General features: G+C 57.2%; 2 protein-coding genes and 1 long non-coding RNA gene across 6 annotated transcripts in view; 2 read left to right on the top strand and 1 right to left on the bottom strand.

The window, feature by feature from the left end:
• The window catches only part of PAFAH2 (platelet activating factor acetylhydrolase 2), a 66353-nt gene extending 60766 nt beyond the window's left edge, over positions 1-5587 (bottom strand). For all 4 annotated transcript variants that reach the window (XM_058718551.1, XM_058718552.1, XM_058718553.1 and 1 more), the window contains exon 1: positions 5482-5587. The gene's annotated coding sequence lies outside the window, so the exon portion shown is untranslated. The remainder of the gene's footprint in view (positions 1-5481) is intronic.
• Positions 93-467, top strand: LOC131505241 (small ribosomal subunit protein uS10-like). The gene has a single exon (XM_058718557.1). It carries the CDS (start codon positions 108-110, stop codon positions 465-467), a length of 360 nt encoding a protein of 119 aa, XP_058574540.1. The 5' UTR covers positions 93-107.
• A 93-nt stretch (positions 5588-5680) lies between the features above and the next one.
• Positions 5681-6539, top strand: LOC131505242 (uncharacterized). The gene is made up of 2 exons (XR_009258323.1): positions 5681-5826; positions 6072-6539. It is a non-coding gene; the product is annotated as an uncharacterized LOC131505242 (long non-coding RNA).
• Positions 6540-22813: the final 16274 nt, after the last annotated feature.

The raw sequence follows: 22813 nt of genomic DNA, 5'->3' as shown, positions 1-22813 counted from the left end.
AAGAATCTCACCCTTTGAGGAAGACATGGCCGCAGCTACAGCAGAGCTTTGGAGGCCCTGCTCCTGCTCCTGACTCACCAAGTTGCTCAGGAAGCCGCACTGCAGCCATGGCTTTTAAAGACCCCGGGAAGACACCCGTGGAACCAGAGGTGGCGATTCACCAAATGAGAATGACTCTACCCAGCTGCAACATAAAATCTTTGGAGAAGGTATGTGCTGACTTGATCAGAGGCGCAAAGGAAAAGAATCTCAAAGTGAAAGGACCAGTTTGGATGTCTACCAAGACTCTGAGAATCACTACAACAAAAACTCCTTGTGGTGAAGGTTCTAAGACTTGGGATCATTTTCAGATGAGGATACACAAACGACTCACTGATTTGCACAGTCCTTCTGAGACTGTTAAGCGGATTACTTCCATCAGTATTGAGCCAGGAGTTGAGGCTGAAGTCACCATTGCAGACGCTTAAATCAACCTCTTTAATAAATTATCAGTTGCTAAAAAAAAAAAAAACCTCTAGACTATACATGAAAGGCCTGACCCACTCACTCCTAGATTTTCTAGTTACATGAGTCAGTAAATCCCCTTTTTGTTTAAACTGACTTTAGATTTCTAATGCCTGAACCAAAAGCATCTAAACTGATACACTAAGTCCCAGCCCCAGATTTTTGGTCATTACACTATTCTGTTTTCTTTAAGACACTCTGGGATGGATCAGAAAGTTCAAGTCCTGGGGCACCTGGGTGGCTTAGTCGGTTGGTCAGCTGACTTTGGCTCAGGTCATGATCTCACGTTCCGTGAGGTCGAGCCCCGCATCGGGCTCTGTACTGACAGCTCAGAGCCTGGAGCCTGCTTTGGATTCTGTGTAACCCCCCTCTCTCTGCCCCTTCCCCACTCGTGCTCTGTCTTGCTCTGTCTCTCAAAAATAAGTAAATGTTAAAAAGAAAATTATAAAAAAAAAAAAAGAAAGTTCAAGTCCAAGCATGTCTAGGCAAGAAGAGACCTTAGAGACCATTCCCATCAATCCTCCCCCACCCTCCCCAGTATATACACGTGCTGCTGATGAAGAAATCAAGGTCCTATGAGGTTAAGTGAACTGTTCAACATCACAAGTATATCTATTACTACACACAGATCTCCTGGTTGCCAACTTCCAACTGTCTGGTCCAGTGGAAAACTCAATAACCGATAATCCTAACGTCATTCTATTTACCTTTGGAATATAATAAGTGATTTTCTTTCTACTACTCTGTAGTAGTAGAACCCAGTTCTTTTTATTTACTTATTTTTAAATGTTTATTATTTTTTTTAACGTTTATTTATTTTTGAGACAGAGAGAGACAGAGCATGAATGGGGGAGGGTCAGAGAGAGGGAGACACAGAATCCGAAACAGGCTCCAGGCTCAGAGCTGTCAGCACAGGGGCCCGATGCAGGGCTCGAACTCACGGACCGAGAGATCATAACCTGAGCCGAAGTCGGCCGCTTAACCGACTGAACCACCCAGGCGCCCCCAAATGTTTACTTTTGAGAGAGAGAGTGAGTAGGTGAGGGACAGAGAGAGAGACGGACAGAGACAGAGAATCTAAAGCAGGCTCCGTGCTATTTGCAGAGAACTTAACATGAGGCTGAACTCCCAAACCAGGAGCTCATGACCTAAACCAAAATCAGAGTCGGACACTCAACGGACTGAGCCACCCAGGCACCGCAGAATCTAATTCTTTTTAAAAAGAAACTGAGCTCCTGATGTAGTCAGTGCACCAGTTAGCCAGAGCGAAACTGAGCATGTGCATGAGCATGTCTCATAGCCTGAGCTTTTCCGCTGGTCGTTGCGGGTGTAACCAATGGCAGGCCTCTGCAGGGAAACAGGGCACATGTCACCCACATGACAATGAAGCAGCTCCAAGTTCTAACTGCCATCAAAGAAGGTCAGATAAGAAGATCAGATAGACGTAGGAGTTCTGAGAAGAAAACACACTCTGGTAGCTTGCCCGTGGAGGGCGGGAGAAGGTGGTAAAAGTTAATTTTCAAGGAGAAGAAAGTGCATGAGCTAAGACACAGAGGTAAGAAAGCACACGTGAGAAACAGCTAGTCATTAGTGACGGATGCGAGGTGACAAATGAAACGTGTGACAGATACGGAGGGTAGCAGCCTCTCAAGAGCTAGGCTAAAGAGTTGGAATCCACTCTGGAAAGGAGGGTGTGGAAATCACCAATATTAAGTCTGAAAGAGCCAAGTTTGAGCCCAGCTCCTTTGCTGCCTAGCTTTCTTACCTCGGGTGGAGCATCCGATCTCACTAAGCCTGATTCCCCATCAGTACAATGGGATGCTATCCATCCTCATAGGATTGCTAGGGAGGTCAAATGAAATAATGTAGTTAAAGCGCCCAGTATAGTATCTGGCTCTTATGAAGTATCCAGGAAATATGTGTTGATTGAGTGAAATGTAGAAACAATGGGATTTGGCAACGGAGTGGATTTGTGGAGGCAAGGGAGAGACAAGAGCCAAAGATGAGTCAGGTTTCAGGACTGGGTGACCAGAATGATACTAGCTTCTTACGGGAAAAGATGTTGGTCTTTCTGCATATAGAGAACAGTGCTTGGGATTGGAAATCAGGATAAGTGGAGTTAGACTGCTAAACAGATGGGGGAGTAGAACTCACTGGTAGTCCTGGAAAGTTTCTGGGGGGGGGGGGTCATTAAATTTGGAAATAAATACAAATGAAAGCTAATTAGCCAGAGTGAGGCATACCCAAAAATGAATCTGCATTCCCTGGGCTCACATTAACTGATGTCCAAGGAAGGCAGGGGGAGGGGGGGATGGGAAAATCCAATTTTGCCTACAAGACACCCACACAAAGTATCCAGAGTCATTTCCAATATATGCCATATAATTTTCCAAGGAAATGAGTCCAGGTGTCTCTAATTTGCTTTGCTTAGCTCATCCAAACAATTCAAGGTGGAACCTGTCTAGAAGCCTCTCTACCCATGCAAACCTATTCCATCCATCAAGGCCCAGAGAAATCCCCGGTTCTCTGTGCTTTCCCAAGTCCTTCCACCTTCCCTCCTCTCAAATCTAAGCACTGTCCACATCCCTCACCTGGTAACCAATCACGGGCTGCTTTAGAACAGCTCTTGGATTACTGCCTATTCTAGCAGTTTTCAATCAGTGACTTGCCTATGAACAGTTCAAGTGGAACCTAGTTCAGAGGTTCCTGAACCTATCATCACAATCACCTGGGAAACGTTCAAAAATATAGATTTTAAGGTCCTCATTCCCGGAGGTCAGTTTTTAAAAGCTGCCCATGTTTCTCATCAGCAAGGTGTGAGAACCTCTGGTCCAGAGGGAACACAGGACTTTTTATTCAGAGATGTATGCATGCAACAAATATTTACTGAGTGTATACAGTGTTCCAGCCCACCACTGTATATTAATGAAATGATAATGACTAAGATTTCACTTAGTTGAATCCCCATGGCCACCTAGAAGCATGTTCTTGCTGGTTACAAGGCTTAATGTAGCGCCTTGCATATAACTACTCGCAAGAATTAATTTATCCAATGAATCTGATTTAGTTTTTTACACACTTAGGCCTCATTTCTTTGGATATACTAGAGATAAAGGCTGTGTTTTATACTTCTTTGTAGGCCAAACCATCTATCATCAGGCTTCCTCTATGTAGTAAGGACCCAATAAATGCCTCTTTATTTGGCTTTGATTTAAACTCCCTCAATTCTTTAATCTGTCTTTTCTACCTAAAAACAAGGCTATATGGTATAGTGTAAAAAAGGCTTTGGCGACCGTCTGAATTCCAATTCTTAATTGGCTGTGATCTTGAGCCAGTTCCTTAAGTTCTAAGCCTCTGATAATTTATCCCATAGGATAGAAATAATAGCACTCGTGAAGTTGTTGATGAGAATTAAATGAAATAATGTATATTATAATAATGTATATAAAGCACCTGAAACGTAGAAGGCACTAGAACCAGAGATGGTAGCTCTGAGCCTAAGTTCTTTTTAAGTAAAATGAAGTCACTTCTAGTTAAATTAAAATAAGAAAGCTGATAATTGCCTATGGCTTGGTACGTTTCAAGTACGCATAAAAATCTTAAAAATGAATGAATAATGCCATGTCTCTCTTTCGCCATACCCAGCCGAGGTCTCTTTCAGAAATTTTTTCTGGATTAAGCCCTTTGGCAAAATGGATTCTTCCCTCCCAGCTTTTCTGGGTCAGAAACACCCAAGCCCAAACCACAGTGTACTAAAAAGGCCCACAAGAGCCCAGAAGGAATGGACAGTGCCTACAATGCAGCTGTCCATCTCCTGCTGGGGCCCTGTTTCCAGTGAGTAGAAATCAACCACCCTTTTGCCAGCTGTGTGGACTTTTCATACTGGCTATTTCAGGACAGAGTCCACGATAAACACTTCTCTGGGGCTTCCTTTCAGACAAAGCTCTATGGAGACTTAAAGCTCCTTAAAGACCTTTGGGCTCTGGAGGAAGTGAGGAAACATCCTGCTCTTAGAGAATGGAGACACCAAGTGCTCCAGAGGCAGGCTTGAGCAACAAGGGGGCAGAGATAGAAAAGGAGCCAAGATAAGAGGGGTCCAGAGCATTAACAATTATAATAAAAATAACCTCTCTCGCTTGTGGAGGTTTACAGTTTAAATTTCTTTTTTTTAACGTTTTATTATTTATTTTTGAGACAGAGAGAGACAGAGCAAGAATGGGGGAGGGGCAGAGAGAGAGGGAGACACAGAATCGGAAGCAGGCTCCAGGCTCTGAGCCATCAGCCCAGAGCCCGACGCGGGGCTCGAACTCACAGACCGTGAGATCGTGACCTGAGCCGAAGTCGGACGCTTAACCGACTGAGCCACCCAGGCGCCCCGGCTTTACAGTTTAAAAAGCCTTTTCACACACATTAGCTTATTGGCCCCACAACACAGGCTCACCCTAAGACCGACAGAGCGATTACCATCTTCACTGTGTCAATCAAGAGCGGAGCCCCAGAGAGATTGCTTGATGTGCCCAAGGTCACACAGCGAGTGAGCTGCCGAGGTGGACCAGACCCCGGGTCGGGGGAGTCCAGGGCTCTTCCACTAGGAAGAAGGAATGGCGACCCTCCTTCCACTACCATGCAAAACCGGAAAGTGAGGGTAAGAGAAAGCACACAGGAGGTGTGGAGCATAAAGCCCAGGTTTCAGGGAGGTCACATTGTATGCTCAGAGAGGGGTCGTGGGGGGGTGGGTCCTAGCACCAGAGCTCAGGGTGGGACTCCAGGGCCGTTGGGAGTGAAGGAACAAGATGACAGTGGGAGGGTGAAGGGTGCGGGTGGATACTGGAGGTGTCTGAACAGGAAACAGAAAAGGATGAGGGATTAATGCGGACTTCCTCGGATTGGGACGAGCAGCCCCCAAAACCGGCTGGAGGATGGAAAAGTTGGCTCACATCTCAGGTCAGAACAAGAGCTTTCTCCAATCCAACTTACCCAGTCAAGTTGACCCCTCAGAAGTAGCCCAGAAGGTCAACTGACGGGAACTAAAAACTACTCTGGAGCTCGTAGCCCTTTGGTAGTTGTAGTTTCCAGAACTCACCACTGGCGTTTTAAAGCGTTCCCCGCTTCTCTGTCCGGAACTACAACTCCCGAGGTGCACCGCGTGAGATTGTGCATTACGACTCTAGAACTACAATCCCCAGAGTTCTATGCAGCCCCCGCCTCGTTGGATGAAACCTCCCAAGGTCCGGGATGCGGTCCGATTCCTCCCCCTGGTGGTCTGAGGCGTCGCCACCACGATTACAAGACCCGCGCGGAGGGTTACTGCTTGTAGTCCCGGTTAGTAACCTTCCGCCTCACCATTCCTCAAATAATTCCCGGGCGTGCCTAGAAATTGCAATGGCTTCCCTTTTATTCTCAAGGAAGGAGGGGGGAGGAGAGGGGTCGGAGCTTTTTTTGGTTCTTTCCCCCCTCCCCCCAATTCTGTTTCCCGTGAGAGTATGAGACTGCTCATTCAAATTAAGTCCACATTGGCTCCAAATCCATAACCTGTTGACAATTGTGATTTTTCCATTGTCCTCCAGAAACTCACTGACATGGAACAGGGGCGAACCTGAGTGATCACGGATACGCCCCACCCTCAGCCCAGCCCTTCCATCCGTCATCGCTTTGCTGCTCTTGTGCTGGTTCTTAGGGACACACTGGTGAATAAGATACTGTCCCTAGCCTCCAGTGAAATCACAGTCTAGTGGAAGAGTCTGACAAATCAATTACAACACCGCGATATGGGCTCCGATGGCGGACACAATGGGGGGTGTGGGAACCCCGAAAGGGGCACCTGCCCAGGCTTGGAGGAAATGGGATGGTGTCAGCAAGGCTTCTTAGAGATCTATGTTAAAATTAAGAACTGAGGGAACAGGACTTAGCCAGGAGCACAGGAATTGTGAAGAATGTTTTACACTCAGTAACACAAGAGTGTGAGGGTTGCCACATCCTTGAGTCTTGTAAACTTCTGTAACAAATTTGGATCATTCAAGCAACTTTAAAAACTTTCAGCGGCTTCAGACTACTTACTGAACGAGGTCCCAGCTTCTTAGCTTTGATGCAGGCAGGCAGGGTCTCAAGACCTCAAGAGGGTCCCGCAGGACTAGCCAAGAGGATCCTTGGCTCCATGCAGGATGGAAATCAACCTCCAGCCAGCAGGAGGTAAAAACAGTTGATTGAAGATATAGGAAGAACAGATACAGACAGAGCATCTGGGAGACTCGGAAAGGAAAGGAGCATGAGTCTTGTCTTTGCTTGGGGTCTGGGGGATTTATCGACAATTGTGGTCTGATGCCCGTGTCCTCTCAGACCTCTAAGAACTGGTCAGAAAAAGGACGGGGTCCAGATGTCCATCATAAGTCACTCCATCCTTAGAGCCAGGGGTCTTGGTGTCGAGATGCCTAGTGCCAGTGGTCTGAAATATGCACATGATGGCTTTTCCAGTAGTGCCTTAGGTATTATCTTTTGTGCTAGAAAGAAGGCTCCAAAGATATCATTACCTCTTTGTCCCTACAAGGAGGACATACAATAAGGCATGTGCAGGGCAGGGGTACCGGTCCTAGCGAGAATAGAAGCCCAAAAGAGGCAAAATTAAAAAACAGCTTTTTGTCTCAAGGGGTCCCTTCGGTTTCCCTGTCTCAGCTTGGCATTGGAGATCCTCCCCGACCTGGCTCCCCACCACTTCCCCAGAAGTGTTGCCCATGCTTCTCTGGCAGGGCTCTCCTCTCTTCTGCTCTGCCTCCCGCTATGTGCTGTGTGCACCCCCTCACCATTCTGCAGGTGTCCCAGGCTTGTACCTCCACACTCCAAGTCGTGCTCTTCCCTCCACTGGGTGCTGCCCTGTCTGGTGGCTTGTCTAATCCTGTTCTTTTAACGGTCCGCTAGGTTCTCCTCCCCACGAAGCTTCCCTGATTCCTCCAGCCCCAAAGGACCTCTGCCCATTCTCAGTTGCTGGGACATTCGTGTGCGCCGCTCATTTGGGGGGCTTACCTCGCACTGCCTGGTGCCATCTCCTAGGTGGGAGGTCTTAACGCTCCAAGAAATTGTGAGCTCTCTGAGGTCAGGTGCTGAGTCCTACAGGCGACCCTCCCCACTCCCCACCCCCACCCCCGGCTCCCATCTCACATACCCTCTAGTCACCAGGGTCCAGAGTCCCTGTTCAATTCTTCTATTCAGAGGCTCACCTCTGCTCCTGACACACTGTCGCCACCACCATCCTTCCAGGAGCCAAGATAAAACTCATCAGGAAAGAGTAATGGTAGTCTCGCACCGTGGTAATTAAGCCCTGGATTTAATTAAAGCTGTGGTTGGTGGCACTGACAGCAGAGTAATGAAAGCTTAGTGTAGATCCGAGAATGCTCTCTTTGGCATTAATCAGTGCTCTTCAGCTGGCCCAGCACAGCCATGACTAACCAGAGTCCCTAATCATGAGAGGGGCAGCTCACACCTCCTATGTCTCCTACTCCCAGACCAGGCCACGGAGGGTGTATTTGCTGGGCAACTGACTTTTAAACTTCCCAGGGACAGGGACGTCACAGCCTCCTTTACCTCTTTGGTCACTGTTAGGAAGATCTGTCTTGGGCCCAAACTCCTGTTGCAAAATAAAATACTTGAGTTCCATTGCATTTCCTTCCAATCTAGTCTTTTCGGGGGTAAACAACCCAAATGCTTTAAGTTTTTAGCAAGCATTTGACTTTCTAGGCTTTTATCCTAGATCCTGTCCTCCAACGGCTCACGTTTTCCTTCCAGCTGGCCACTATCCCACTCTAGCCTTCTCCTTGTTGCTAAGTGACTAAACTGGTATTTAGGTGACTAGTTTGGATTTCCTGCCCCCCTCCCCCGCTGAAGTTGTTGGACAACACTTTTTAAAATCAAACTATAATACATATTATACAATATGTATACAATATTATACAATAAAGTGTGTAAAGCGCACTAATACTAAGGGTCCAGCTTAATTTTTTTTTTTTAATTGGCGTAACCCTCACTTAGTTTGAAATGTGGAACATTTCCAATACCCTTAATGGTTGCCTCATGTCCCTTCCCAGTTTATAACCACTTATCTCCCAAAGGGAACCACTATTTTTCTTTCTATCTTCATCAACTAGTGGGGTGAGCAACATTTTGTAACTTTTGACAATGATATTCTTTTTTCAGTTTGTTTATATATTTTGAGAGAGAGAGAGAGAGAGAGAGGCAGAGAGAGAGGGAGAGAGTGAATCCCAAGCAGGCTCCCTGCTGTCAGTGCACAGCCCAATGCGGGGCTTGAACCCGCAAACTGAGAAATGACCTGAGCTGAAATCGAGTCGGATGCTTAACCGACTGAGCCACCCACCCAGGCACCCCGACAGTGATATTTTATGCTCAATGATCCATCATTGGATGATACCTGTGTTAATGCCATTGCGGTCAAAGACCACTAGAAACACACCTGTAATTGAATAAATTGGATACTCCTTGCAATGAGAGAGAGAATACATGAAAAGGAACTGTGGGCCATCTCAGAAAGAGGGGTATCAGGAAAGACTTAGAATCGGGACTTCTGTTAGATGATTTCAAGGAGGCTTGCAGGAAGGAGGGCTTTGCTCTGGATTGGATGCTGTCCGAAAGTAGGGGTAATCCTATGACCAAGGATCTTAATTTTATCTAGAAGGAGGGGAAGAGTTCAGTAAGGTAAAAGCTGTCATTAGTAAGAAGCAATAGTCCCTTTTATTAGCCAGAATAGGGGGATGGTTGGTGTTTTTTGTGGCTTGGACAATGTCCATATTTTGTTCAGACATGAGTATGGAGTGGTCCCGTTTGTATCTTAGTCCATCATGGACACAGAGTGGCCTTGTCTGATATTGACATTCTATGAAATTGTTTCTGTTCAGCTTAGGTACACCAAGGCTCAAGGGTGAGTCCCAGGCCAGCTCCTGGAGGTCAGGGTCTGCTTTGCTCTTTCTTATATACCAACGTATGTCGATGTCTGCTCTGGGCTGGGTAAATAGAAATTACTTGCCTTTGTGTCCTTGGGGACCTTGTGGCTGGTCAGGAAAACGGACAAGAGAACAAATATACACCGTTGGAAGGCACAGGGTCTGGGCCCTGGAGATAGGCTACAAACTTTAAATCTCAGATCTACCACTTACTAACTGAGATCTTCGGCAAAGACTGTTTTTAGGCCTCAGTTTCCTCATCTATAACAGGGACAACAATAGCATCTACATTATAGAATTGATGCCAGGATCAAATGAGCTAATCCACAGATCACTGGTTACTTAAATAGCTTGGATCTGATAGGGGGCAGGGGTGGATGCAGGTGTTGTGGGGCTTGAAGCTTAGAGAATTCGAGGAGACCCTCTTTGAAAAGAATTTTAAATATCTTACTTTTTCAAAATTTGGATTTTTTTTTAATGTTTATTTATTTTTGAGAGAAAGAGAAAGACAGAACACGAATGGGAGCGGGGCAGAGAGAGACGGAGACACAGAATCCGAAGCAGGCTCCAGGTTCTGAGCTGTCAGCACAGAGCCTGACGTGGGGATCGAACTTACAAACCATGGGATCGTGACCTGAGCCAAAGTCAGACACTCAACCGACTAAGCCACCCAGGCACCCCACTTTTTCAAAATTTATAAAACATGTGACCATATGAACACATTGTAGATACCCTCCTAGGGCCTTGGACAGGACTCCGAAGCTTAAACCTTGTTAGCTTCTCTATAACTCTGACCTTGGGAAGAGGCAAGATTACGCAATATCTTCAATCTTTTCAAATCACTGCTTTCAAACCAGCTCTCCCCAAATACCCTTGTCCTGGCTGAAACCCGCTCGAGTACTCTTAGCTCTTTCTTGTGTCAGAGCCTGGAAGTTCATAGGCTCGTGTTGGAGGCATGGACTCGGGTCCTGCTCTGAATGTAGCTGTGCCTACTATTTTCAGCCCTGGGCCCCAGCTGGAGTCCGGATGAATCCAGCTAGGTCTTTAATGTCCTGTTAACAGACAGAGAACATACTTAATAAAGAATTGTAACTGTCCTTCTCTATTATTGTTAATATAATAATTCTTCTAGTCAAAAAAATATATTGAGTGTCTAGTATGTCGCAGGCACTGTGCTCAACCCCGGAGATCAAGCGGTGAATCGAGAAATCAATATCCTACCCACATGGTGCTTTCATTCTGGTGGAGAGAGACAGATAACACACATATAACCAAGATAATCACATGCTATGTTAAGTGCTCTACAGGAAACAGGATGCTTTGACGGAGATCCACAGGAAGGATTCTATGAACAGCTGGCCTTTGTGCTGAGCTCAACCATACCCACCATTTCCTGATTGTCTGCTATGTGTCAGACATGTCGTTAGGAACTTTCCAATACTTTATGTCATTTAATCCCCCTGGGAAGTATATCATAGTCTTTCTTTTTTTTTTTTTTTTTGAAATTTACATCCAAATTACTTAGCATATAGCGCAACAATGATTTTAGGAAGAGATTCCTTAGTGCCCCTTCCCCATTGAGCCCATCCCCCCTCCCACAGCCCCTCCAGGAACCCTCAGTTTGTTCGCCATATTTATGAGTCTCTTCTGTTTTGTCCCCCTCCCCCCCGTTTTTATATTCTTTTTGTTTCCCTTCCCTTATGTTCATCTGTTTTGCCTCTTAAAGCCCTCATATGAGCGAAGTCCTATGATTTGTGTCTTTCTCTGACTAATTTCACTTAGCATAATACCCTCCAGTTCCATCCATGTAGCTGCAAATGGCAAGAGGTCATTCTTTTTGATTGCCGAGTAATACTCCATTGTGTGTGTGTGTGTGTGTGTGTGTGTGTGTGTGTGTGTGTGTGTGTGTATCTCCCACATCTTCTTTATCCATTCATCTGTCGATGGACATTCGGGCTCTTTCCATACTTTGGCTATTGCTGATAGTGCGGCTATAAACATGGGGGTGCATGTGTCCCTTCGAAACAGCACACCCGTATCCCGTGGATAAATGCCTAGTAGTGCAATTGCTGGGTCGTAGGGTAGTTCTCTTTTCAGTTTTTTGAGGAACCTCCATACTATCATAGTCTTTCTATTTTTCAGACAAGAAAACAGAAACTCAAAGAGGTAATAGCAGTGTTAATATCTGCCTCATCTCCCCTCATCCTTCTCTGAGCTCCCTTGCCAGTGTGGTACTTTCCAGCACACTGAGGGCCCCTCCACCCAAGGGCCTGCTCCTGCCTGCTTCCTTCCGGAGGGCTTTCTTAGGCATCTGTGAGCCATGAAGGGGAAGGGAGTGGCGAGTTCTGCCCCCGAGGGCGAGCTTCAGCCATCAAGGAAGTTGGTGCCTCCATCCTGAGTTAAGGTGATTTTGAGGTGCATTACACACTGTCTTTCAGAGAGTCCCGGGGACACTGAACCCAGTGGCTCATGGCAGCAAACCTCACATGAACATGCCCCGCCCGGATTCACCTCCTCCACGCCTTTACTTCTGCTTCTTGAAATCACCTCTCAAATGGACTATAAGCACCTAACTCTCAGGGTCTAATTTTGGGGGGACTCAGGCGAAGACAGAGCCTAAATGATTTTCCCAAGGCCACTGGACCAAGTGGCAGAACTGAAATGTGAATCCAGGTTTGCATGGACCACACTCCACAGTCCTAACCACTGTGCCCTATCACAATAAGCCTGAGGAGAGAGCCCAAGCCCCTCTGGCACCACCCAGGGCCCTTCCCACTCTGACCTCTCCTGCCTCACTCCCGGCCACCTCACTCCCGGCCACCTCACTCCCGGCCTCCTCACTCCCGGCCTCCTCACTCCCGGCCACCTCACTCCCGGCCTCCTCACTCCCGGCCTCCTCACTCCCAGCCACATCACTCCCGGCCACCTCACTCCCGGCCTCCTCACTCCCGGCCACCTCACTCCCGGCCTCCTCACTCCCGGCCACCTCACTCCCGGCCTCCTCACTCCCGGCCACCTCACTCCCGGCCTCCTCACTCCCGGCCTCCTCACTCCCAGCCACATCACTCCCGGCCACCTCACTCCCGGCCTCCTCACTCCCGGCCTCCTCACTCCCAGCCACATCACTCCCGGCCACCTCTCTCCCGGCCTCCTCACTCCCAGCCACCTCAATCTCGGCCACCTGAATCTCGACCACCTCACTCCAGGCCACCTCACTCCCGGCCACCTCACTCCCGGCCTCCTCACTCCCGGCCACCTCACTCCCGGCCTCCTCACTCCCGGCCACCTCACTCCCGGCCTCCTCACTCACGGCCACCTCACTCCCGGCCACCTGAATCTCGACCACCTCACTCCAGGCCACCTCACTCCCGGCCTCCTCACTCCCGGCCTCCTCACACTCAGCCACCTCAATCTCGGCCACCTGAATCTCGACCACCTCACTCCAGGCCACCTCACTCCCGGCCACCTCACTCACGGCCACCACACTCCTGGTCACCTCACTCCCGGCCTCCTCACACTCAGCCACCTCACTCCCGGCCTCCTCACTCCCGGCCTCCTCACTCCCGGCCTCCTCAATCCCGGGCACCTCACACTCAGTCACCTCACTCCCGGCCTCCTCACACTCAGCCACCTCACTCCCGGCCTCCTCACTCCCGGCCTCCTCACACTCAGCCACCTCACTCCCGGCCTCCTCACTCCCGGCCTCCTCACTCCCGGCCACCTCACTCCCGGCCTCCTCACTCCCGGCCTCCTCACTCCCAGCCACATCACTCCCGGCCACCTCACTCCCGGCCTCCTCACTCCCGGCCACCTCACTCCCGGCCTCCTCACTCCCGGCCACCTCACTCCCGGCCTCCTCACTCCCGGCCACCTCACTCCCGGCCTCCTCACTCCCGGCCTCCTCACTCCCAGCCACATCACTCCCGGCCACCTCACTCCCGGCCTCCTCACTCCCGGCCTCCTCACTCCCAGCCACATCACTCCCGGCCACCTCTCTCCCGGCCTCCTCACTCCCAGCCACCTCAATCTCGGCCACCTGAATCTCGACCACCTCACTCCAGGCCACCTCACTCCCGGCCACCTCACTCCCGGCCACCTCACTCCCGGCCTCCTCACTCCCGGCCACGTCACTCCCGGCCTCCTCACTCCCGGCCTCCTCACTCCCGGCCTCCTCACTTTCGGCCACATCACTCCCGGCCTCCTCACTCCCGGCCTCCTCACTCCCGGCCACGTCACTCCCGGCCTCCTCACTCCCGGCCTCCTCACTCCCGGCCTCCTCACTTTCGGCCACATCACTCCCGGCCTCCTCACTCCCGGCCTCCTCACTCCCGGCCACCTCACTCCCGGCCTCCTCACTCCCGGCCTCCACACTCCCAGCCACATCACTCCCGGCCACCTCACTCCCGGCCTCCTCACTCCCGGCCACCTCACTCCCGGCCTCCTCACTCCCGGCCACCTCACTCCCGGCCTCCTCACTCCCGGCCACCTCACTCCCGGCCTCCTCACTCCCGGCCTCCTCACTCCCAGCCACATCACTCCCGGCCACCTCACTCCCGGCCTCCTCACTCCCGGCCTCCTCACTCCCAGCCACATCACTCCCGGCCACCTCACTCCCGGCCTCCTCACTCCCGGCCACCTCACTCCCGGCCACCTCACTCCCGGCCACCTCACTCCCGGCCTCCTCACTCCCGGCCACCTCACTCCCGGCCTCCTCACTCCCGGCCACCTCACTCCCGGCCTCCTCACTCCCGGCCACCTCACTCCCGGCCTCCTCACTCCCGGCCACCTCACTCCCGGCCACGTCACTCCCGGCCACCTCACTCCCGGCCTCCTCACTCCCAGCCACCTCAATCTCGGCCACCTGAATCTCGACCACCTCACTCCAGGCCACCTCACTCCCGGCCACCTCACTCCCGGCCTCCTCACTCCCGGCCTCCTCACTCCCGGCCACGTCACTCCCGGCCTCCTCACTCCCGGCCTCCTCACTCCCGGCCTCCTCACTTTCGGCCACATCACTCCCGGCCTCCTCACTCCCGGCCTCCTCACACTCAGCCAACTCAATCTCGGCCACCTGAATCTCGACCACCTCACTCCAGGCCACCTCACTCCCGGCCACCTCACTCCCGGCCTCCTCACTCCCGGCCTCCTCACTCCCGGCCACGTCACTCCCGGCCTCCTCACTCCCGGCCTCCTCACTCCCGGCCTCCTCACTCTCGGCCACATCACTCCCGGCCTCCTCACTCCCGGCCTCCTCACACTCAGCCACCTCAATCTCGGCCACCTGAATCTCGACCACCTCACTCCAGGCCACCTCACTCCCGGCCACCTCACTCCCGGCCTCCTCACTCCCGGCCTCCTCACTCCCGGCCACCTCACTCCCGGCCTCCTCACTCCCGGCCACCTCACTCCCGGCCTCCTCACTCCCGGCCACCTCACTCCCGGCCTCCTCACTCCCGGCCACCTCACTCCCGGCCTCCTCACTCCCGGCCACCTCACTCCCGGCCTCCTCACTCCCGGCCACCTCACTCCCGGCCCCCTCACTCCCGGCCTCCTCACTCCCAGCCACATCACTCCCGGCCACCTCACTCCCGGCCTCCTCACTCCCGGCCTCCTCACTCCCAGCCACATCACTCCCGGCCACCTCACTCCCGGCCTCCTCACTCCCAGCCACCTCAATCTCGGCCACCTGAATCTCGACCACCTCACTCCAGGCCACCTCACTCCCGGCCACCTCACTCCCGGCCTCCTCACTCCCGGCCTCCTCACTCCCAGCCACATCACTCCCGGCCACCTCACTCCCGGCCTCCTCACTCCCAGCCACCTCAATCTCGGCCACCTGAATCTCGACCACCTCACTCCAGGCCACCTCACTCCCGGCCACCTCACTCCCGGCCACCTCACTCCCGGCCACCTCACTCCCGGCCTCCTCACTCCCGGCCACCTCACTCCCGGCCTCCTCACTCCCGGCCACCTCACTCCCGGCCTCCTCACTCCCGGCCACCTCACTCCCGGCCTCCTCACTCCCTGCCACCTCACTCCCGGCCACGTCACTCCCGGCCACCTCACTCCCGGCCTCCTCACTCCCAGCCACCTCAATCTCGGCCACCTGAATCTCGACCACCTCACTCCAGGCCACCTCACTCCAGGCCACCTCACTCCCGGCCACCTCACTCCCGGCCTCCTCACTCCCGGCCTCCTCACTCCCGGCCACGTCACTCCCGGCCTCCTCACTCCCGGCCTCCTCACTCTCGGCCACATCACTCCCGGCCTCCTCACTCCCGGCCTCCTCACACTCAGCCACCTCAATCTCGGCCACCTGAATCTCGACCACCTCACTCCAGGCCACCTCACTCCCGGCCACCTCACTCCCGGCCACCTCACTCCAGGCCTCCTCACTCCCGGCCTCCTCACTCCCCGCCTCCTCACTCACGGCCTCCTCACACTCAGCCACCTCACTCCCGGCCTCCTCACTCCCGGCCTCCTCACTCCCGGCCACCTCACTCCCGGCCTCCTCACTCCCGGCCACCTCACTCCCGGCCTCCTCACTCCCGGCCTCCACACTCCCAGCCACATCACTCCCGGCCACCTCACTCCCGGCCTCCTCACTCCCGGCCACCTCACTCCCGGCCTCCTCACTCCCGGCCACCTCACTCCCGGCCTCCTCACTCCCGGCCACCTCACTCCCGGCCTCCTCACTCCCGGCCTCCTCACTCCCAGCCACATCACTCCCGGCCACCTCACTCCCGGCCTCCTCACTCCCGGCCTCCTCACTCCCAGCCACATCACTCCCGGCCACCTCACTCCCGGCCTCCTCACTCCCGGCCACCTCACTCCCGGCCACCTCACTCCCGGCCACCTCACTCCCGGCCTCCTCACTCCCGGCCACCTCACTCCCGGCCTCCTCACTCCCGGCCACCTCACTCCCGGCCTCCTCACTCCCGGCCACCTCACTCCCGGCCTCCTCACTCCCGGCCACCTCACTCCCGGCCACGTCACTCACGGCCACCTCACTCACGGCCTCCTCACTCCCAGCCACCTCAATCTCGGCCACCTGAATCTCGACCACCTCACTCCAGGCCACCTCACTCCCGGCCACCTCACTCCCGGCCTCCTCACTCCCGGCCTCCTCACTCCCGGCCACGTCACTCCCGGCCTCCTCACTCCCGGCCTCCTCACTCCCGGCCTCCTCACTTTCGGCCACATCACTCCCGGCCTCCTCACTCCCGGCCTCCTCACACTCAGCCAACTCAATCTCGGCCACCTGAATCTCGACCACCTCACTCCAGGCCACCTCACTCCCGGCCACCTCACTCCCGGCCTCCTCACTCCCGGCCTCCTCACTCCCGGCCACGTCACTCCCGGCCTCCTCACTCCCGGCCTCCTCACTCCCGGCCTCCTCACTCTCGGCCACATCACTCCCGGCCTCCTCACTCCCGGCCTCCTCACACTCAGCCACCTCAATCTCGGCCACCTGAATCTCGACCACCTCACTCCAGGCCACCTCACTCCCGGCCACCTCACTCCCGGCCTCCTCACTCCCGGCCTCCTCACTCCCGGCCACCTCACTCCCGGCCTCCTCACTCCCGGCCACCTCACTCCCGGCCTCCTCACTCCCGGCCACCTCACTCCCGGCCTCCTCACTCCCGGCCACCTCACTCCCGGCCTCCTCACTCCCGGCCACCTCACTCCCGGCCCCCTCACTCCCGGCCTCCTCACTCCCAGCCACATCACTCCCGGCCACCTCACTCCCGGCCTCCTCACTCCCGGCCTCCTCACTCCCAGCCACATCACTCCCGGCCACCTCACTCCCGGCCTCCTCACTCCCAGCCACCTCAATCTCGGCCACCTGAATCTCGACCACCTCACTCCAGGCCACCTCACTCCCGGCCACCTCACTCCCGGCCTCCTCACTCCCGGCCTCCTCACTCCCAGCCACATCACTCCCGGCCACCTCACTCCCGGCCTCCTCACTCCCAGCCACCTCAATCTCGGCCACCTGAATCTCGACCACCTCACTCCAGGCCACCTCACTCCCGGCCACCTCACTCCCGGCCACCTCACTCCCGGCCTCCTCACTCCCGGCCACCTCACTCCCGGCCTCCTCACTCCCGGCCACCTCACTCCCGGCCTCCTCACTCCCGGCCACCTCACTCCCGGCCTCCTCACTCCCTGCCACCTCACTCCCGGCCACGTCACTCCCGGCCACCTCACTCCCGGCCTCCTCACTCCCAGCCACCTCAATCTCGGCCACCTGAATCTCGACCACCTCACTCCAGGCCACCTCACTCCAGGCCACCTCACTCCCGGCCACCTCACTCCCGGCCTCCTCACTCCCGGCCTCCTCACTCCCGGCCACGTCACTCCCGGCCTCCTCACTCCCGGCCTCCTCACTCTCGGCCACATCACTCCCGGCCTCCTCACTCCCGGCCTCCTCACACTCAGCCACCTCAATCTCGGCCACCTGAATCTCGACCACCTCACTCCAGGCCACCTCACTCCCGGCCACCTCACTCCCGGCCACCTCACTCCAGGCCTCCTCACTCCCGGCCTCCTCACTCCCCGCCTCCTCACTCACGGCCTCCTCACACTCAGCCACCTCACTCCCGGCCTCCTCACTCCCGGCCTCCTCACTCCCGGCCACCTCACTCCCGGCCTCCTCACTCCCGGCCACCTCACTCCCGGCCTCCTCACTCACGGCCACCTCACTCCCGGCCACCTGAATCTCGACCACCTCACTCCAGGCCACCTCACTCCCGGCCTCCTCACTCCCGGCCTCCTCACACTCAGCCACCTCAATCTCGGCCACCTGAATCTCGACCACCTCACTCCAGGCCACCTCACTCCCGGCCACCTCACTCACGGCCACCACACTCCTGGTCACCTCACTCCCGGCCTCCTCACACTCAGCCACCTCACTCCCGGCCTCCTCACACTCAGCCACCTCACTCCCGGCCTCCTCACTCCCGGCCTCCTCACACTCAGCCACCTCACTCCCGGCCTCCTCACTCCCGGCCTCCTCACTCCCGGCCTCATCACTCCCGGCCACCTCACTCCCGGCCACCTCACTCACGGCCACCTCACTCACGGCCACCTCACTCCCGGCCTCCTCACTCCCGGCCTCCTCACTCACGGCCTCCTCACTCACGGCCACCTCACTCCCGGCCACCTCACTCCAGGCCACCTCACTCCCGGCCACCTCACTCCCGGCCTCCTCACTCCCGGCCTCCTCACTCCCGGCCACCTCACTCCCGGCCTCCTCACTCCCGGCCTCCTCACACTCAGCCACCTCACTCCCGGCCTCCTCACTCCCGGCCTCCTCACTCCCGGCCTCCTCACTCACGGCCTCATCACTCCCGGCCACCTCACTCCCGGCCACCTCACTCCCGGCCACCTCACTCACGGCCACCTCACTCCCGGCCTCCTCACTCCCGGCCTCCTCACTCACGGCCACCTCACTCCCGGCCACCTCACTCCAGGCCACCTCACTCCCGGCCACCTCACTCCCGGCCTCCTCACTCCCGGCCTCCTCACTCCCGGCCACGTCACTCCCGGCCTCCTCACTCCCGGCCTCCTCACTCCCGGCCTCCTCACTCTCCCCCACATCACTCCCGGCCTCCTCACTCCCGGCCTCCTCACACTCAGCCACCTCAATCTCGGCCACCTGAATCTCGACCACCTCACTCCAGGCCACCTCACTCCCGGCCACCTCACTCCCGGCCTCCTCACTCCCGGCCTCCTCACTCCCGGCCACCTCACTCCCGGCCTCCTCACTCCCGGCCACCTCACTCCCGGCCTCCTCACTCCCGGCCACCTCACTCCCGGCCTCCTCACTCCCGGCCACCTCACTCCCGGCCTCCTCACTCCCGGCCACCTCACTCCCGGCCTCCTCACTCCCGGCCACCTCACTCCCGGCCTCCTCACTCCCGGCCTCCTCACTCCCGGCCACATCACTCCCGGCCACCTCACTCCCGGCCTCCTCACTCCCGGCCACCTCACTCCCGGCCTCCTCACTCCCGGCCACCTCACTCCCGGCCTCCTCACTCCCGGCCACCTCACTCCCGGCCTCCTCACTCCCGGCCTCCTCACTCCCAGCCACATCACTCCCGGCCACCTCACTCCCGGCCTCCTCACTCCCGGCCTCCTCACTCCCAGCCACATCACTCCCGGCCACCTCACTCCCGGCCTCCTCACTCCCAGCCACCTCAATCTCGGCCACCTGAATCTCGACCACCTCACTCCAGGCCACCTCACTCCCGGCCACCTCACTCCCGGCCTCCTCACTCCCGGCCTCCTCACTCCCAGCCACATCACTCCCGGCCACCTCACTCCCGGCCTCCTCACTCCCAGCCACCTCAATCTCGGCCACCTGAATCTCGACCACCTCACTCCAGGCCACCTCACTCCCGGCCACCTCACTCCCGGCCACCTCACTCCCGGCCTCCTCACTCCCGGCCACCTCACTCCCGGCCTCCTCACTCCCGGCCACCTCACTCCCGGCCTCCTCACTCCCGGCCACCTCACTCCCGGCCTCCTCACTCCCTGCCACCTCACTCCCGGCCACGTCACTCCCGGCCACCTCACTCCCGGCCTCCTCACTCCCAGCCACCTCAATCTCGGCCACCTGAATCTCGACCACCTCACTCCAGGCCACCTCACTCCCGGCCACCTCACTCCCGGCCTCCTCACTCCCGGCCTCCTCACTCCCGGCCACGTCACTCCCGGCCTCCTCACTCCCGGCCTCCTCACTCCCGGCCTCCTCACTCTCGGCCACATCACTCCCGGCCTCCTCACTCCCGGCCACCTCACACTCAGCCACCTCAATCTCGGCCACCTGAATCTCGACCACCTCACTCCAGGCCACCTCACTCCCGGCCACCTCACTCCCGGCCACCTCACTCCAGGCCTCCTCACTCCCGGCCTCCTCACTCCCGGCCTCCTCACTCCCGGCCTCCTCACACTCAGCCACCTCACTCCCGGCCTCCTCACTCCCGGCCTCCTCACTCACGGCCACCTCACTCCCGGCCTCCTCACTCACGGCCACATCACTCCCGGCCACCTCACTCCCGGCCACATCACTCCCGGCCACCTCACTCCCGGCCTCCTCACTCACAGCCACCTCACTCCCGGCCTCCTCACTCCCGGCCTCCTCACTCCTGGTGACCTCATTCTCGGCCACCTCATTCTCGGCCACCTCACTCCCGGCCACCTCACTCCCGGCCTCCTCACTCACAGCCACCTCACTCCCGGCCTCCTCACTCCCGGCCACCTCACTCCCGGCCTCCTCACTCCCGGCCACCTCACTCCCGGCCACCTCACTCCCGGCCTCCTCACTCCCGGCCACCTCACTCCCGGCCACCTCACTCCCGGCCTCCTCACTCCCGGCCTCCTCACACTCAGCCACCTCAATCTCGGCCACCTGAATCTCGACCACCTCACTCCAGGCCACCTCACTCCCGGCCACCTCACTCACGGCCACCACACTCCTGGTCACCTCACTCCCGGCCACCTCATTCTCAGCCACGTCAATCCCGGGCTCCTCACTCACGGCCACCTCACTCCCGGCCTCCTCACTCACGGCCACCTCACTCCCGGCCTCCTCACTCCCGGCCTCCTCACTCCCGGCCACCTCACTCCCGGCCTCCTCACTCCCGGCCTCCTCACACTCAGCCACCTCACTCCCGGCCTCCTCACTCCCGGCCTCCTCACTCCCGGCCTCCTCACTCCCGGCCACCTCACACTCAGCCACCTCACTCCCGGCCTCCTCACACTCAGCCACCTCACTCCCGGCCTCCTCACTCCCGGCCTCCTCACACTCAGCCACCTCACTCCCGGCCTCCTCACTCCCGGCCTCCTCACTCCCGGCCTCATCACTCCCGGCCACCTCACTCCCGGCCACCTCACTCCCGGCCACCTCACTCACGGCCACCTCACTCCCGGTCTCCTCACTCCCGGCCTCCTCACTCCCGGCCTCCTCACTCACGGCCACCTCACTCCCGGCCACCTCATTCCAGGCCACCTCACTCCGGGCCACCTCACTCCCGGCCTCCTCACTCCCAGCCTCCTCACTCCCGGCCACCTCACTCCCGGCCTCCTCACTCCCGGCCTCCTCACTCCCGGCCACCTCACTCCCGGCCTCCTCACTCCCGGCCTCCTCACTCCCGGCCTCCTCACTCACGGCCTCCTCACTCCCGGCCACCTCACTCCCGCCCTCTCACTCCCGGCCTCCTCACTCCCGGCCACATCACTCCCGGCCACCTCACTCCCGGCCTCCTCACTCCCGGCCTCCTCACTCCCAGCCACATCACTCCCGGCCACCTCACTCCCGGCCTCCTCACTCCCAGCCACCTCAATCTCGGCCACCTGAATCTCGACCACCTCACTCCAGGCCACCTCACTCCCGGCCACCTCACTCCCGGCCACCTCACTCCCGGCCTCCTCACTCCCGGCCACCTCACTCCCGGCCTCCTCACTCCCGGCCACCTCACTCCCGGCCTCCTCACTCCCGGCCACCTCACTCCCGGCCTCCTCACTCCCGGCCACCTCACTCCCGGCCACGTCACTCCCGGCCACCTCACTCCCGGCCTCCTCACTCCCAGCCACCTCAATCTCGGCCACCTGAATCTCGACCACCTCACTCCAGGCCACCTCACTCCCGGCCACCTCACTCCCGGCCTCCTCACTCCCGGCCTCCTCACTCCCGGCCACGTCACTCCCGGCCTCCTCACTCCCGGCCTCCTCACTCCCGGCCTCCTCACTCTCGGCCACATCACTCCCGGCCTCCTCACTCCCGGCCTCCTCACACTCAGCCACCTCAATCTCGGCCACCTGAATCTCGACCACCTCACTCCAGGCCACCTCACTCCCGGCCACCTCACTCCCGGCCACCTCACTCCAGGCCTCCTCACTCCCGGCCTCCTCACTCCCGGCCTCCTCACTCCCGGCCTCCTCACACTCAGCCACCTCACTCCCGGCCTCCTCACTCCCGGCCTCCTCACTCACGGCCACCTCACTCCCGGCCTCCTCACTCACGGCCACATCACTCCCGGCCACCTCACTCCCGGCCACATCACTCCCGGCCACCTCACTCCCGGCCTCCTCACTCCCGGCCTCCTCACTCCTGGTGACCTCATTCTCGGCCACCTCATTCTCGGCCACCTCACTCCCGGCCACCTCACTCCCGGCCTCCTCACTCCCGGCCACCTCACTCCCGGCCTCCTCACTCCCGGCCACCTCACTCCCGGCCTCCTCACTCACGGCCACCTCACTCCCAGCCACCTGAATCTCGACCACCTCACTCCAGGCCACCTCACTCCCGGCCTCCTCACTCCCGGCCTCCTCACACTCAGCCACCTCAATCTCGGCCA

Source organism: Neofelis nebulosa, chromosome 2, assembly GCF_028018385.1.
Source record: "Neofelis nebulosa isolate mNeoNeb1 chromosome 2, mNeoNeb1.pri, whole genome shotgun sequence".
Taxonomy (NCBI): Eukaryota; Metazoa; Chordata; class Mammalia; order Carnivora; family Felidae; genus Neofelis; species Neofelis nebulosa.
This window is presented reverse-complemented; position numbering and strand designations above follow the sequence as displayed.